We start from the raw sequence: 14,956 nt of genomic DNA, 5'->3' as shown, positions 1-14,956 counted from the left end.
CACTGTGCAAACAAATTGGCCTCACTGAAATTAATGAGAAAGCAACAAAGCGCTGCAGTGTTCCCTACAAACAATCCGTTTGGAAGAAGCCTTCCTCAAAGATGGCGACAGTTTCAGCCTTCGCCTTCCGTGACTTGCGAGAGAAGACGGGTTCTGTGCGAGGCAAACAAAGCCATCTGATGAAGTTAATTATAGATCGCACACTCGCAGGCAGCCTGTAATTGTTCAGGCTGCCTTCACCCATCAGACAGTTGTGTACTTGCTCCCATATTAAAGTTGCATGACTCCAGAAATCACAAGTCGTACAGTTGGGGAAGACGCGTGTGTGATCCGTCTCATCTCCAGTCCTCTTCCTGCTCTTGTTGAAGGACGCCACCTCAATGACACGGATGGATTTCATCACCCCCTTCCTTCTTCTGTCTCCGTTTGGGAAAGACCAGATGTAGGTCAGCACACATCCAGAATCAGTGTCAGCTGTCCGATGCTGCACTGATCAATGTTTGATATGAAAATTGATTCAGCTCGTCATTTTAACTCTGACTCTTCCTCCAAATACGGTTTCAGAAAACAAAGATGGCCGACAGATGTGACTTCAAACAGCTTCTGTCACACAAAGACAAGGTTTTGGTTTCACGTTGGTTCTTTAATAAAAAGATCCTTCACATGAGCTGAATGAGAATAAAGTCCAGGAGTTTTGGCTTCAACCTGAGAGACTCAGGAGCATCATCATCATCATCATCCTCTTCATCACCTGGAGGGAGGTGGGGCGCGCCGTGACTTCACATCCTCTGGACGGGGTTGATGCCCAGGATTTCAAAGCCTTTAGCCATGATGATGGCCGTGGCCTCGCAGAGCAGCATCCTCCACATGTTCACCTTGATCACCTCACCTGACAGAGAATCGCATCTCAGATTAACAAGAAATAACAACCAGAGACACACAAAGAACCAACCTGGCAACGAATAAGTGACAAATACGAAATTAGACATCGAGATTGGAACTGATTTCTGACAAATTCACAGGTAAACATAAAGCTGACAGAAAAGTGAGGGGAAAACAACAAAAGGTCAAAGGGCACATTTAATCATGACAACATGAAAAAAGTTATTCTGTTAAAAGTCTGATTATACTCCGACATGTGAGTCTACTTTAAAGGTCCATCTGGTCTCTGATCCTGGATCAGATCCAGGTTCTGTATTAATCCAGTTAAAGTCTCAACGCTCACAGTCTGGACTCAGAAACTGAAAAAACCAGCCATCAGGACTTCTGGGACTTTGTGATGTCACAACAAAGTAGGCCCCACCCAAGCCCCATCTACCTAGACCTCAAACCTTCATTCTATCTAATGACCATCAGTGGAACTCTGAGAAATGGTCTCTAAACAAACCTGGACCACTGCAGTCTGGACAGCAGTGCGCAAAGCACCATGTGGGTGAAAGTGGACGGATGATTTTTGTGTTGTGGAGGAGACGGAGAAAACAAACAACCCTCTTCCTCTGAAACATCAATGTGTCGCTTTAATCATCTGAGTGAAGGCTGCGTTTGATTTATTCTGACTCACTTTCCAACAGTCTGAACTGTAACTTTCTAAAAATGACATTCGAATAATAACCTCCAGCTGAGGTTAGTGCTGCAGTGCTAACCGCGCATTAGCATAATTAAACTCGAAGCCTGAAGTGGCACCGCAGGGATAAAACGCTCACACTAACAAGTGGAGGGCTAATGGCGACCCTCTCAGAGTCTGACTTCCTGTTGACTCCTGCTTATTTTGCAGCTTTGGCCTGGATGTCTCTCAAAACCGAGAGCAGCATCTTTTTTCTGCACGAGTCTGTGAGCCTCAGGTTACTTTACAGTTCAGTCTGTCAATCATCAGTAGCCCCGCCTCGTTACCTGTCTGCCTGTCCTTCTCCACGCAGTAGCAGCTGTCGTAGAACTCGGTGAAGGTGGTGGCGAGTTCGTACAGGTAGTCGCAGAGCGTGTGCAGCAGCAGGTCGTCCAGGATCTTCTGCAGGATCTCAGGGAAGCGCAGGATGCACTTCCCCAGCTTCCACTCCTTCTCGTGGTCCAGGATGACCTCCGTGGTCTCCGCCGCCTTCTTCAGCATGGCCTCATCGATGTTCGCCAGACGAGCGATGGACCTGCGAGAGGCATCCATTATGGCATTAAAAAGGATGCAACGCTGTTCCTGCTCGCTTTTAATCAGAAGCACCAAATTCAAAACAAACATGCAAAATTAAGAAGAGGAAGAGCAGGATTAACAGAAACTAACTGAGGTCTGATGGGCTGATTGAGCCACATTTAGAAAATGATTAGAAAATAATGAAACAAATCAACTGAGGATCATTTTTCTTCACAGTGGCTGCTTCACTTATTGTGTTAGGACGGCCCCCCAGGAGAGAACACCACAGCGATGAGGTCGCTGCTCTACTGACTGAGTGCAGTGACATCCAGTCTTCTCACCCCCCCACCAACTCCCAGGCGCCATTCAAATCCTCCCTCCATGCTGAAAATGGACAAGATCAATCTCTGCCGGGCTCTGTGCCACCCGAGTCCAACTCAGACGAAGAAGAGAGAGAGATGCTCACTTGATACGGAGGATAAGGGGTGAGAATATCCCCCAGACTAATCCTGCACCACAGATGTGATAAAGGGTAACAGAAGTGTATCGTGCTGCTGGTTAGGGGGGCTCGATTTAACTTTAAAGATTTTTATTTTTTAGCATCAGACGTGACTTTGAAACTCAGCATTGATGAGTCTGGACTGTTTTTGGGACATTTGAAGGTTTGCTCGCTCTCAAAACAAAACCTATGAGAGTCCCTTAAAGTCCGTTTCGAAGCCTTATTTCTCTTCGAGAAGCTGAACGTCCTCACCTGATGCGGGTGAAGGCGTAGAGGAGGTACGCTGCTGTGTTGCCTCGGTCGTCCAGCATCTTGTCGAAGGAGAAGATGTAGTCGTTGATCCGGTTGTGGGAAAGGTCAGCATATTTGATGCAGCCGAAGGCGACGGCCCTCTGGGCCTTCACCAGCTCCTCGGGGGTCAAGGCCTGAGGAAACACAGTCGAGCCTCATTAAGAACAGGTGTGGAGGGAACAATCGCCCATCATCACTTCCTCTAAAAACTCTTTAAGGCGTTAAAGCTTTTGATAAGTGCGGCCTCAGTCGGACTGTAATTACTGCAGGCGGCTCGTGAACTTCTGCCTCCATCGGTGAAAGCAGTCGGTTGAATTTAATCTGAATAATGAATCAAATTTTCTAACCTCAGGCGAAAGATTAAATTGACTTATTAAGTCGTAACGTTCCCTTAAATCTGCTGTGACGTGTCCGACACCACAGGGAGCGAACAGAGTTTAAAAAAAAAAAAAAAAAAAGGCTGAGGGAGTGATGAGACAAGACAAGTGAACATTAATGGTTTGGAATGAGACGTATGCTAACAAACAAAAAGACAAAGCACCAAAATGGTGGCAGGATGATTTATTACTTCATATTAAAATCTCCAACCTGCTCCGCCGCAGCAGAATCAGGAATTTATTCAGACAAAAAGAGCTCCAAAAAAATGAAAGAAAAAGAAACCTAAAATAAAACCGAAAGATCTTAAACTTGTTTAAGACCGAGCAGCCGCACTGAAGGTCCGAAGAGCTCGGCTGTGGAGAAACAGAAAACACCTTTAGTCAGATTATCAGCCCGAAAGACTTCAGATCGATGATCATCAGCTACAGACGCACAACAGACTAAAGAAGAGCGGCGGCGAGGATCAAAGTGGGCGGGGACTCGTCAAGAGAGCAGAGCGGCCGGCTGGAGGCGCCTGCAGGAAAACCACGCTGGCACCGATTTCCCACAATCCCCTGCTACATGAAAATCAGGTCAGGTTCTCCTGCTTTCTCTGCCTCAACACGAGCTGGTGGAGACTAAGACTTCTAACATGCTGCACCCGAGCCGTGACAGAGAACCGACATCATGAGTTTGTGTTTGCTGCCGAGAAAACACGGCTCATCAAAAGATTTCCAGAGCAAAGGAAGGTGGTGGGATCTCACAAGAGAAACAGCTTCCACCTTACCGACGCTTCTCTCACATTTCTGAGGCTCATCTGTGAAACTGCTGTTGGTCCAAATCAAGACAGCCTTTAAAATTTGAGCTTTCCTGCAACTCAACAGATTCTGATTGGCAGCAGGAGATCGAATTGATGGCTGGCTTAAAGGTTCGGAGGAGCAAAAGTCCTGATGAGATTAATGAAACCAGCTCCTGAACAACACAAACAAACTTCCTTTATCGGAGCTCAAACTGTGATTAAAGACCTGGATGTTTATTTCACTGTTTAATCGTCAGCTTATGAATTAAAACTCATCTCTGGATCGAATCGACAGTTTGCTGAAATAAAGTTTCATCTTAAAGCGTCTCAGGGGAAATGTTAGCATAGCTGCTAACCTGCTAAAAGGCCGCTGACCAGAACAGGATGAACTGAGGGAGGAAGAGCGGAAAGTCTGGTGGGGCCTCCAGTCTCGGTCCAGGATTTGGCTCGTGGAGATTTAATGGAGACTGCAGAGGAGGGCGGTCGTTACTGTAAAATCAGCCTTGTCAGGGTGAATGGAAAGCCGGCGTAAAGTGGAATAATGAGCTGCTCTCCGGACTAAAGACTCCTCAAAGATTAAACATCAAACACTAAATATTTATATAAAATGACTCTGAAACTAGTTGAAATATTTGTGCTATATTCTGCCAAAAATGATTCTAGTAGGGTGTAATGGAGGAAAGTTTCTGAGGAGAAATTAGAGAAATAAAACTGATGATTAAATATTAAACAGCAGCAAACTGGATATAAATAAAGAGCTCAGAGTTAAATATTCACAGCAGCCACGTAGAGCATAAAAGGCTTAACATAAAACCGCAGAACCCCCCGAGGTGCTGCAGTCAGGTTTGACTTTGGTGTTTCATTGTTGTTTGGTCCTTTAGCAACTTCCTCCTCTGCAAGAACCAAAACACACATTCATTTTTCCTGATTTAAATCCTCCAGCGTCATCTGAAGCTCAGAGGGTCAAACGATCATCTCCACCTGGAGGACTGTTAAACTGGATGTGGTTTATATTCAGCTGAACGGAAGCAGCTGGTTTAAGGCGCCATCTCCCCCCAAAAACAAAGACGCCTCACCTTGTCTCTCTCCTTCTCCTTCAGCTTGTCCATGGACCTCTTCAGTCCCTCCTCCAGCAGGTCCATCAGCCTCACCGTGTCCCCGGACCGGGTCTTAAACTTCTTCCTGAGTGAGACGAAGCAGAAAATCATTGAGAGGACGTCACTTCCGACCGGGACAAGAAACAGAAACTTTGCATTTTCATTAGCATGACAACAATCAGGTTATTTCTGTTTGCTGTTGCCTCGGGCAGGCAACATTTGTACAATCAAGCAAATCAGATGAGAATTGCAAACAGAACATGAACCACAAATTTAATCACACCTCCCAGTCGCCTTTAGTTCCTGTTTACTTTCAGCTATAACCTTCTTCTTCTCCTGACAATGGACACGTGAAACAGAAATCTCTGCTCACTATCAGAGGAAATAAATAAGACAGAGGAGGCCATGAACAGACTGCAGGTACAGACGAGACAAGCAGAGATTGTGGGAATAAAAACGATATAAAGCGTCTCACCAAGTGATGAGGAGGAGAGGGAGATGAAGAAAAGGATGTAAAAGAGGAGCTACTGTAGGAGGCAGAGGGAGGAAGAGGAGGACGCAAGTCCAACAGATCCCACGAGTCATTGTGAAGCAAAAAAAACAACAGATACCCAGAAGATTCTTCCCTTAAAGGTCAGCGTTGAGTTTCAGCTGTTAAACCCCCCCCCCAAAAAAAAAACAAAAAAAACAATGTGATGTGACGGAGTTGACAAAGGACCAGACCTTTGTAGACCGCTAAGATGGCCGACAGCCAAATTTAAACCTGGTGGCTTCAAAAATGGCAGATCACAAACCTCACGGAGGTTTGGCCTCCTCAGCCCCCCCTCCGCCGTTTGTGGAGCAGCGGCTCTATATTTTCCTTTTCTATTCGTGGATGCAGGTTTTATTGTTTAATAGTAAATGTGATAAAACATGAAGCAGGTTGGACGTGCTGAGGGAGGCTGGGGTGATTACAGCGTGGTGGCCGAGGCTTCAGGGGGCCCCGATGGTTCCGAGTTAACTCTTATTCTGCACGAGTCCGGACTCAACGGGCAGCTTCTGAGCCGCTGCCTGAAATGTCTGATATCTGAGGAGCCAAAAATTAAATAAGAATGAAGAATTACAGATTATCAGCTCTGCTGAGCATAAAGACGAGGAACAAGTGGCCTAAAATTACGCTTACAGAGAAACCTCATGGCCAGCTTTCATGCTAAACTGAGCGAACCAGCTACAGACAGTCAGGCCCCGCCCCCCGCCGGTCTGAAGGTGGACCGCTGTCGGGTCTCTGGTTCTAAATCAGGTTAAAGTATCAGAGAAATGCTCACAGCCTGGATTCAGTAATTGAACTGCCATCAGGACTTTTGTGATGTCACAACGAAGCAGTCACTGCGCCCAGCCCTTCCATCCATCTGATTTGGTTGCTCTGAAACGGAGAATGTGTGGATGTTTCTGTTAAGTGGACTCACTTGTCCTCTCCCAGCACCACTCCAAAGCCGGCGTGCTCCACCCGGGTCACCTGGGGATCGTACCAGCCAATCATCTGAGCCGCAGCGAACACCACCTGGAAATGTGTGGCCTGAAAAACACAAACACAAAACGTGTCTGACAGGAACACTTGTTTACGTCATGGAGCCGAGCATCATGGGTCGCCGTAAGATGTCATCCATGTCTTTGTATGTTGAAGAGGCGGTCACCTTGGAGATGCTGTGATGCATTTACTGCTCGTGGTAAATAAAGTTTCATCAGACTAAAGTTTTGGTGAACCTGTCTGCCCCCCCCCTCCCATCTGCTGAGGACGATGATGTCTGTCTCTTCATAACAACCTGCATAACATTTTAAAGCCCAGCCTGCTGTCTGCGACACAGACGGCGACTTCTCAAAGTTTTCAGCCTCCAACTTCAGTGAGAAGAACCGACGGCTGATTTAAAAAAATAAATAAATGAAGAAATAAAATTTAATTTACAGCTTACTGACGTCCTGAAGCTTTTCATGTACGTGAGGGTTTTTTTATCTGCAGGAGACCAGACAATGATTCATCTGAGCTGTCGCTGCATCAGTGCTGAAGTTCTTCTGGCTGAGTTCGGCTGAATTAGAGCGAGGAAGAGGAAGTTTTAGTGCTCCTCTGTGATTGGACGAGAAACAGGAAACACTGCTGGAAGTTGAGCAAGTTTATAGAAGAGGAGTGAGAGAATCTCCAACTCCAATGGTTGGAAAAAAGAAGTCAGAGGATCGTATTGAAGTCTACGGGAAAATGTCCCTCCTCCTCCCTGATGAGTTTATGGTTTGAGTCTGAAATACAACATGATTTTTAAATGATGCTCCATTTAGAGGAGAGGTTAGGGGGCGGGGCTACTGTGTGACTGACAGACTGGACCCCCCAATCAGGATAGCAGGTCAGATCCACCTTCTGCTCCAAATACGGTTTATACTACTACTACTAAAAAACCAAGATGGTGACATAAGTGACGCCATGTTGGCTACATTTTCCTCAGAGCTAAAGCTGAATTAACTTTTTTGGGAAAAACTGTCTCCTCCCCCGGAAAGGGAAACAGGGACAGAAAAAAAAGCTTCGTGTAAAAATCCTGTCTTTCCGTTGACCTAATTTGCTGAATTACAGGATACATACTGATAAAGTGTCCATCAGCTGTTCGTCCTTGTTGCCTTCTTACCAGTTTAGAGTTTGATTAAAAATGCGAGCTTAAAGATTCAGTGAGTTTTATTTTGACGGTCTCTCTCTCACCTGTCCGCTGTCTGTGACGTAGATGATGATGTCGGCCTTCTCCTCAAAGAGCCGCTGGCGAATGGCGGCGAGGTCCGACGTGTCGTAGGTGTAGCCGCCGTCCGACTTGACGATTGTGAGGGGGATGGACTGACCTGGGACGAAGACGAGCTTACGGCCTTCGTCCATCTGCGTCAGGCCTGAGAGGGAGACGACAAAGGCGGGAAAGAAGGCAGAGAGGAGATCATGAGTGAAATGGTGACGAATCAAAGTGCTGAAGCAGAGATTTGAGAGTTAAAAGGAAAATAGTCAACCACAAAAAGACAAGAAGAAGAAACAGGTAACTGAGTGTGATGGGGACATTTATGGTGAAATGCTGCCCCCAAGTGGTCACATCAGGATGTGTATCAGGGACAGAAATTACATAAAAGATCTGAATCATCTTCATACCCAAGGACACCAGTTATTCTCAAACAGACCAGAATCCTTTTAGTTCAGAGCAAAATAGGTTTCTGCATTTTACTGTTAAAAGATCCTGAAACAGATTTAGAGGCCTTTCCCGACCTTTCCCATCAAACTCCTTCACCACCTCGGTCATCAGTTCCTGATAGTAGGACTCTCCCCTCTCGATGAGCTTGATGTCCAGACAGTCGTAGACCTTCTGAAACTCTGCAGCACAAAGAGGAGCGTCAGGTTTTAAGGCGGAACGGCCCTTTAAGGCCAACCCCAGGCGAAGACAGATCTGGTCTACCTCTCCTGGACACGTCACAGATCAGGTTCCAGCCTTTGATGAAGTCCGGCTCTTTGCTCTGCAGCCTGACGACACACTGGTACGCTCGTTTCTTGAAGTCCTCGTCCTCGTCAAAGCGCTTCTTCGACTCCTGAGGAGGAGGAGGAGGAGGAAGGAGGGAAACAAGCAGAGAGGACAGACAGCAGCCATGAAGGCTTTTTCTCATCATCTGCCATTTTCTACTTTTCCGAGTGCAGCGGTTGATTTTAAACTGTGAATATAAATTGTATCAGGAGACGTAAAATGAAGCAAGATCGACATCAATAGAACAAAAATCCTTCACTCTGGCCGGAACAGACAGAAAAGATCTGATGAAGTCATTTTGATTTGTCACACAAAGCAGACTCTTTTTCAACGGCTGCATTTACTGTCCAAATAAATCCAACACAGACAGACAGACCTTGTAGAAGGCCTGCAGGTCGCTGATGGGCGGAGACACCGTCAGGTAGTCCGGGAATTTATCCTGCAGGTGAGCGATCAGCATCCCGAACTGAGTCCCCCAGTCGCCCACGTGGTTCAACCTGCAAAGGTTCATACGAGAGTTCACCGCAGCGGGAAACTAAACAGAGCTCTTTCCCATGATTCCCTCCCCCGGCGCTGACCTGAGGACGTCGTAGCCGAGGAACTCGAACAGGCGGCTCATGCTCTCTCCGATGATGGTGGAGCGTAGGTGACCTACGTGCATCTCTTTGGCGATGTTTGGGGAGGAGAAGTCCACCACCACCTGAGCACACAGGTCTCACTTCAGACTCCAGGAACCACAAAAACATGACAAAAACACGACAAATAGCGACAAACCTTCTTCCTGGCGGCCAGCGGCGGCGGCTGAGCCCCGTTGATCAGGAGGTGACTCAGCAGTTTGGACACAAACGTCTTCTTCAGATGGATGTTGATGAAACCTGAAGACAGAAAAGGCTCCTGTTAGAAAAACATCTATTCAAACAGACTGACGGGAAGAAAAATGCATTTAAAGTTTTTTAAAGTGTTCTACGGATGTAATAAAAGATTTAGAGTCCAGGTGTTAAACCAGGCTCAGTCTCCTAAGAAATCATTCTCTGATTATTTTCGATGATTCTGTCTACCTGGTCCTGCGATCTCAGTTTTCTGGACCAGTTCGTTGTCTGGAAGGTTCTGGATGATCTTCTCAGCGATTTCACGGGGGCTGACTTTGAGGCCCTTCGCCTTCAGCATCTGGAAAACGAGACAAAGACAGTTGGTTTTGTTCGGTCCAACAACAAATCGAGATGTGTGAAATGTGATTAGGTTAAAGCCTTTTGATGTTTTGTGGCTGGCTGCCATTTTTATTCCTGACAGCTGCAGTTTGAGGACAAACACCTGTTATTTATCTGTGTGTTGTAACGGCCGCTCGGGGAGACATTAAACCTGGAATCACACAGCTGACGGCGTGAGGAGAGACACCTTCATCAGACCAGCTCGTTTCTGAAATCTTTTTTTTTTTTATAAAACGGACCGATCGTCACACGTCAGAATCACAAACTGATTCATGACGAGACGTGAAGAGAAAAATCCAGATACAAACAGAAAGTGGGATGAAATTAAAGAAAATGAGGGGTTTACTTCCTCAGTCAGCTGTTGGCTTGCGACATGCTGTTTTTGAAGCCATCCTGGTTTTGGGAAACCAGAAGAAACCATTTTGGATCTGACCTGCTCTTTAGCCCCGCCCCTAAATCCACGCCTTGCTTTCTAGTCTTGACCATAAAATCATCAGGAAAACATTTACTGAGCTGAAAAATCAGGGAGGAGAAGGGCCATTTTCCCACAGCCTTCAAGTTTTTGGCTTTACTTTACAGGCCCAGAATCTCAACGTGTCTGGGTCTGACTGTGGTCTCACCTGAGCCATCGCCATGGCGCTGTTGCACTGGTAGTCTCCGAACTTTGGCTGCTGGTTTGGCGTGACGGCCAGCGGAGGGTTCTCCAGCTCGGGGCAGGAAGTCCTGATGGCCTCGCCGAAAATCTCCTGGAGCTGCTGGTTGATGTTCATCGTGGATTTCCCGCAGTGAGTTTTCTCCTCCTGCAGACTCTGAGGACGCACGACAGACAGTTTTAGATTTCAACTAAATCTTTTTACTTTATCTTTTGTAAAATGTCAGCTGATTTTTTTTCTCAGCCTGGATGTGTTTGTTGTTCTCGTAGAGTTCTGATAGCTGATGTATGAACTCTGTGATTAAATTTAAAGAGAATTCTTTGCTGCTGTGTCGCTTACCCTCTTGAGGATGTTGAGACGATATTTCAGCCGGGTGTTTTCCTCACGCAGCTCATCCAGACGTGGAGACGGATTCAGGTTCTGTGGGTTCTTCAGACTCTCAATCTCTGCCGACAGATTCCGGATTTCCCGCTCCTGGAAAAGCAATTCTTTAGTAGCTTGATGGAGAAAATTCAAGAAGGAGATTTGTAACGAACTAAGGATTCACGTCTAAATGACTCGAGGACTGGAATAGAAAAAACAACTAACTATCTTGCTCATTTATGTTAACTTACAGAATTTAGATACATCATAAGCCGAGTTTTCCCATTTAGACCTGACAAAGAGACAACCTGTGAGCTTTTACAGAAACGGTCGCTGTCTAAGAGCTTACTGATTATTTTATCAACCTTCCTCGATTATATATGATTTAAGAAAGTAAGTCAAATTTTGTTAAGCTCAAATTGATGCCAATTTTTCTGATCCAATTCACACCACAAATTAAATAATCTAACTCATTATTAAATAATAATTACTGTTAGACCAAAGAAACTTAACAGATGAACATAATGTTCAACATCTGCTTTAAGAATTAAAATAAATGTTCAGAAGTTAAACCAGGAGGTCTTCACTTCACTTTAATACCCACTGATTACACTTTAAACTGTAAAATTAACATAATATGAAGGAACGTTTAGTGTAAGAGTCACACACACATTATAATTCAGTGTTTAAACATATAGTTTAGTGTTAATAGAAACTCTCTTCATACCAGATTCCATTTCAATATCTTCACATTTAGCATTAACTTCTGTTATCGTCCAACTCTAAACTCTCACAAGTTGTAATGAAACAAAACAGACAGAAAAAGTCGCAAAATCATCAACTTCAACTAAAAACACTTTCATGAATAATAAAAATGAAAATTCAGATAAGTCACATTTAAATATTTGTCGTCAGTGAACCGATCAGTCTGATGTGCGACGACCTGCCGAGTAAGAAGAACCCAAAAGAAAACTTCGTTTTTTTTAAATAACGATAATAAAGCTGTTATATCAATTAGCCGAACTTCATAGACATTATTACCAAATTGAAAAATATTAATACTTTTATCGGCTTGTGCCGGATTGAGTTAATTTCAGTCCAAAACGCCTTTAATTGGCAGATTTCTCGGGGAGGGTCGGGTTAGCCTGGTAGCCGAGGTTAGCCTCTCCACCGGGTGGTCACCTGCTGCTGCAGCCGGGCAGTGTAATCTGTCACCGGGTCTCCCATCTCCTGAAGCTCCGCAGAGAGGCAGCTGATCTGTGGAGAAGACGTGAATCTGCTGGATGATGAAACGAACTGAGAAGGAGGAAGAGACGCCAACGTCCACATGCGGTTCCGGTGCCTTCTTCTTCTTCTGCTGCTACTTCCGCCTCCTCCTCTTCTTCTTCGCCTTTAATGTGGGCGCAGCGCCGACGGCAGTTTGGAGACTTAACTCTTTTTGGAAAGTTTAGTTGGTTTTGTTTTTTTGGTTTATTTACATATTTGTAAGCCAGAAAAAATAAAACACTCGTGAGCTTCTAAAAAAAGAAAACGTTATAAATGTCCAGTCCAAATAAATTAGACAAAAAAAGTAGAAGAGAAGAACTTTTTTTTATTTGTTGTGAAACTACAAAACATATTGTTGTTTGTTTTGTGCTGGTGAAATATTTACAACTCTGGTTGACAGTACAGTGTCTGAGAATTCAATTCACAGCTTTTCGGGACTTTCGCGATAAAAAAGAAAAAAAAAAAACAAAACAAAAAACAGGAAAAGCACACCCAAATCACAAAAGTGCAATAAATACAAGCTGTATGTTTGTCATATCCGTCTCCGTAGACATTACCAGGTTCATCAGCAGTCAGAATACAAACAAGATTCATTAGAATAAAAAATAATAATCAAAACGAGGAAAAAAATGTACTTAAAAACAAACGAACAAGAATTGTATCACAACCTACACGATGAAAAAATAATAAAAATCAGCATTTGTTTTTTTCTCTGAATGATTTGTGATTTTTCTCGTAACAAAAAATCCTGCATCCCTTCATCCAGACGGTGATGAAGGTCGAGTGGACGTCCTCTTCCTCAGAGTCTGACCTCCTACTCTACTCTCTACAGCTTCTCAGCTCAGAAACTGACGCCAAGAAAAGAAAAAGCACAAGTTCCTCTCCAAAGGCTCTCTCTGTTTTCGTTCATTCGTTTCACAGTCATCCTGCTACAGTAAAACTCCCAGAGTGCACCGCTCCTCTTTCAGGAATAAAGTGTCGAGATGTTTTACTTTCCTCAGTCTGAACAGTCGGATCGAAATTCTGCTGCTCAAGTTTGACACGATGCTTCATGTTAGCAGGAAATTTAAGTTTGGAGCGTCAAAGAGACGACATCAACATCTGTGTTTGACTCTCTCTCCTCCTGTTTTATGACACTTTGGAAATAAAAGGCACAAAGAAGAAGAAGAAGCTCTGATAGAACGGAAGTTGTTTTGTTTTTCTTTGGGAAGTTCCTGATGGAGTGAAATCAGGAGGGAGTATCTAGTCAGCTGATGAACGTGATGGTCAAATCCTCAAAACGATAAGGAAAGGAGCTTCATTGCTTCCTATTTTATGTCCTTCAGCTCGACCCTTCCTTTATGAAAGGAAAGAAGGAACAGCATTTACAGTGACGGCCAGAAGGGAGCCTTAAAACAAGCCCTAAAGACTTCCGGAACTTTGTGATGTCACAACGAAGCAGCCAATAAACACGTTAACCAGAAAACCAGAAAACCACAAAACCGACAACTCAGTGAAATCAGAGAGAGAGAGGGAGGGGAGAGAGAGAGACAGAGAGAGAGAGAGAGAGAGAGAGAGAGAGAGAGGGAGGAGGGAGGAGTAGAAGAGAGAGAGGAGGAGAGAGAGAGAGAGGAGAGGGAGGGAGAGAGAGAAGAGAAGGGGAGAGAGAGAGAGGGAGAGAGAAGGAGAGAGAGAGAGAGAGAGGAGAGAGGAGAGAAGGGAGGAGGAGGGAAGAGAGAGAGAGAGAGGAGAGAGGAGACAAGAGAGAGAGAGAGAGGGAGAGGGAGGAGGGGAGGAAGAGAGAGGGAGGAGGGGAGGAAGAGAGAGAGGGAGAGAGAAGAGAGAGGAGAGAGAGAGAGGAGAGAGAGGGAGAGGGGAGAGAGAGAGAGAGAGGGGAGAGAGGGGGAGAGAGGAGCGAGAGAGAGGGAGAGAGAGGACGAGAGAGGAGAGGAGAGAGGAGAGCAGAGGGAGAGAGGGAGAGGAGAGAGGAGAGAGGGAGGGAGAGGAGAGAGAGAGGAGAGGAGGGAGGGAGGAGAGGGAGGGAGAGGGGAGGAGACAGAGAGAGGGGGAGAGAGGGAGAGAGAGAGAGAGAGAGAGAGGAGGGAGAGAGAGAGAGAGGAGAGGAGAGGAGAGAGAGAGAGAGAGAGAGAGGGGGAGAGAGAGACAGAGAGAGAGAGGGAGGGAGCAAAAAGAGGAGGAGACAGAGAGCTGAGAGAGAGCGAGAGGGAGGGAAGGACAGACAGACAGACAGACAGACAGAGAGAGGGGGACGTCGGGATGATGCGTAAGCGTGTCCGTCATCCGTTCCGGCGGTTGGATGTTGGTCCCTGATCTGGACTGTTCAGACTGAGCTCAGGTGTAAAATCATCACGACCCTTCAGCCTCAGCATCAGATTATTTTCCGGCAGCTTTCACCGTCTTCGGTATAAAATCTGTTTTTCCTCCGTTGGAGGCAGATGAATCTTGGTGTTGTCTGATTGTTACATTTGAGGGATTTTCATCATTTCTCAATACGACATTTGTGCAAAATATTCCTACAGCTACCTGAATGTGTCCTGACACCAAACTTTACACTTGTTATTTCCTGGGAAACAACTGATTCTGACTGTTGGGACGTTTTGGAGGTGAGTGACAGTCGGCCATGGGGCAAAAGAAAAAGGAAAAAGGAATCAAAAGGGCGACACCACAGAGACCCAGCAGCAACAATCTCCTGAATGAACGTTGTGACTTCCTGCCTCGGACACAGCAGGTCATCTGTAAAATCTGTTTAACCAAAGCGATAATTCTCAGGCTGAGTTTGGTCTCCACCAGCT

At 45.5% G+C, this 14,956-nt stretch overlaps 1 protein-coding gene across 1 annotated transcript; it reads right to left on the bottom strand.

Moving 5' to 3' along the window:
* Positions 1-622: 622 nt before the first annotated feature.
* rars1 (arginyl-tRNA synthetase 1) lies at positions 623-12,239 on the bottom strand. The gene is made up of 15 exons (XM_029519142.1): positions 12,081-12,239; positions 10,875-11,009; positions 10,503-10,691; positions 9,733-9,841; positions 9,449-9,549; positions 9,253-9,374; positions 9,051-9,171; positions 8,612-8,741; positions 8,425-8,529; positions 7,882-8,060; positions 6,608-6,717; positions 5,142-5,247; positions 2,871-3,043; positions 1,891-2,138; positions 623-889 (listed from the first exon to the last, which is right to left on the bottom strand). The coding sequence occupies exons 1-15, from the start codon at positions 12,225-12,227 to the stop codon at positions 780-782; spliced, it is 2,085 nt and encodes a 694-aa protein (XP_029375002.1). The 5' UTR covers positions 12,228-12,239; the 3' UTR covers positions 623-779.
* Between the last annotated feature and the right edge of the window lie 2,717 nt (positions 12,240-14,956).

This window comes from Echeneis naucrates, chromosome 14 (genome assembly GCF_900963305.1).
Source record: "Echeneis naucrates chromosome 14, fEcheNa1.1, whole genome shotgun sequence".
NCBI classification, from domain to species: domain Eukaryota; kingdom Metazoa; phylum Chordata; class Actinopteri; order Carangiformes; family Echeneidae; genus Echeneis; species Echeneis naucrates.
The sequence above is the reverse complement of the archived record's forward strand: the minus strand, read 5'-3'. Positions and strand labels throughout refer to the sequence as shown.

What these genes read in the sequence shown, in the direction of transcription:
- rars1 (XM_029519142.1), bottom strand. Translation starts at nt 12,227, where the DNA reads ATGTGGACGTTGGCGTCTCTTCCTCCTTCTCAGTTCGTTTCATCATCC. An exon ending in GTCTCAACATCCTCAAGAGG is followed by an intron (nt 10,692 to 10,874) that starts GTAAGCGACACA and finishes GTGCGTCCTCAG; the next exon opens with AGTCTGCAGGAGGAGAAAAC. An exon ending in GTGGTGCTGGGAGAGGACAA is followed by an intron (nt 5,248 to 6,607) that starts GTGAGTCCACTT and finishes CGTCTCACTCAG; the next exon opens with GAAGAAGTTTAAGACCCGGT.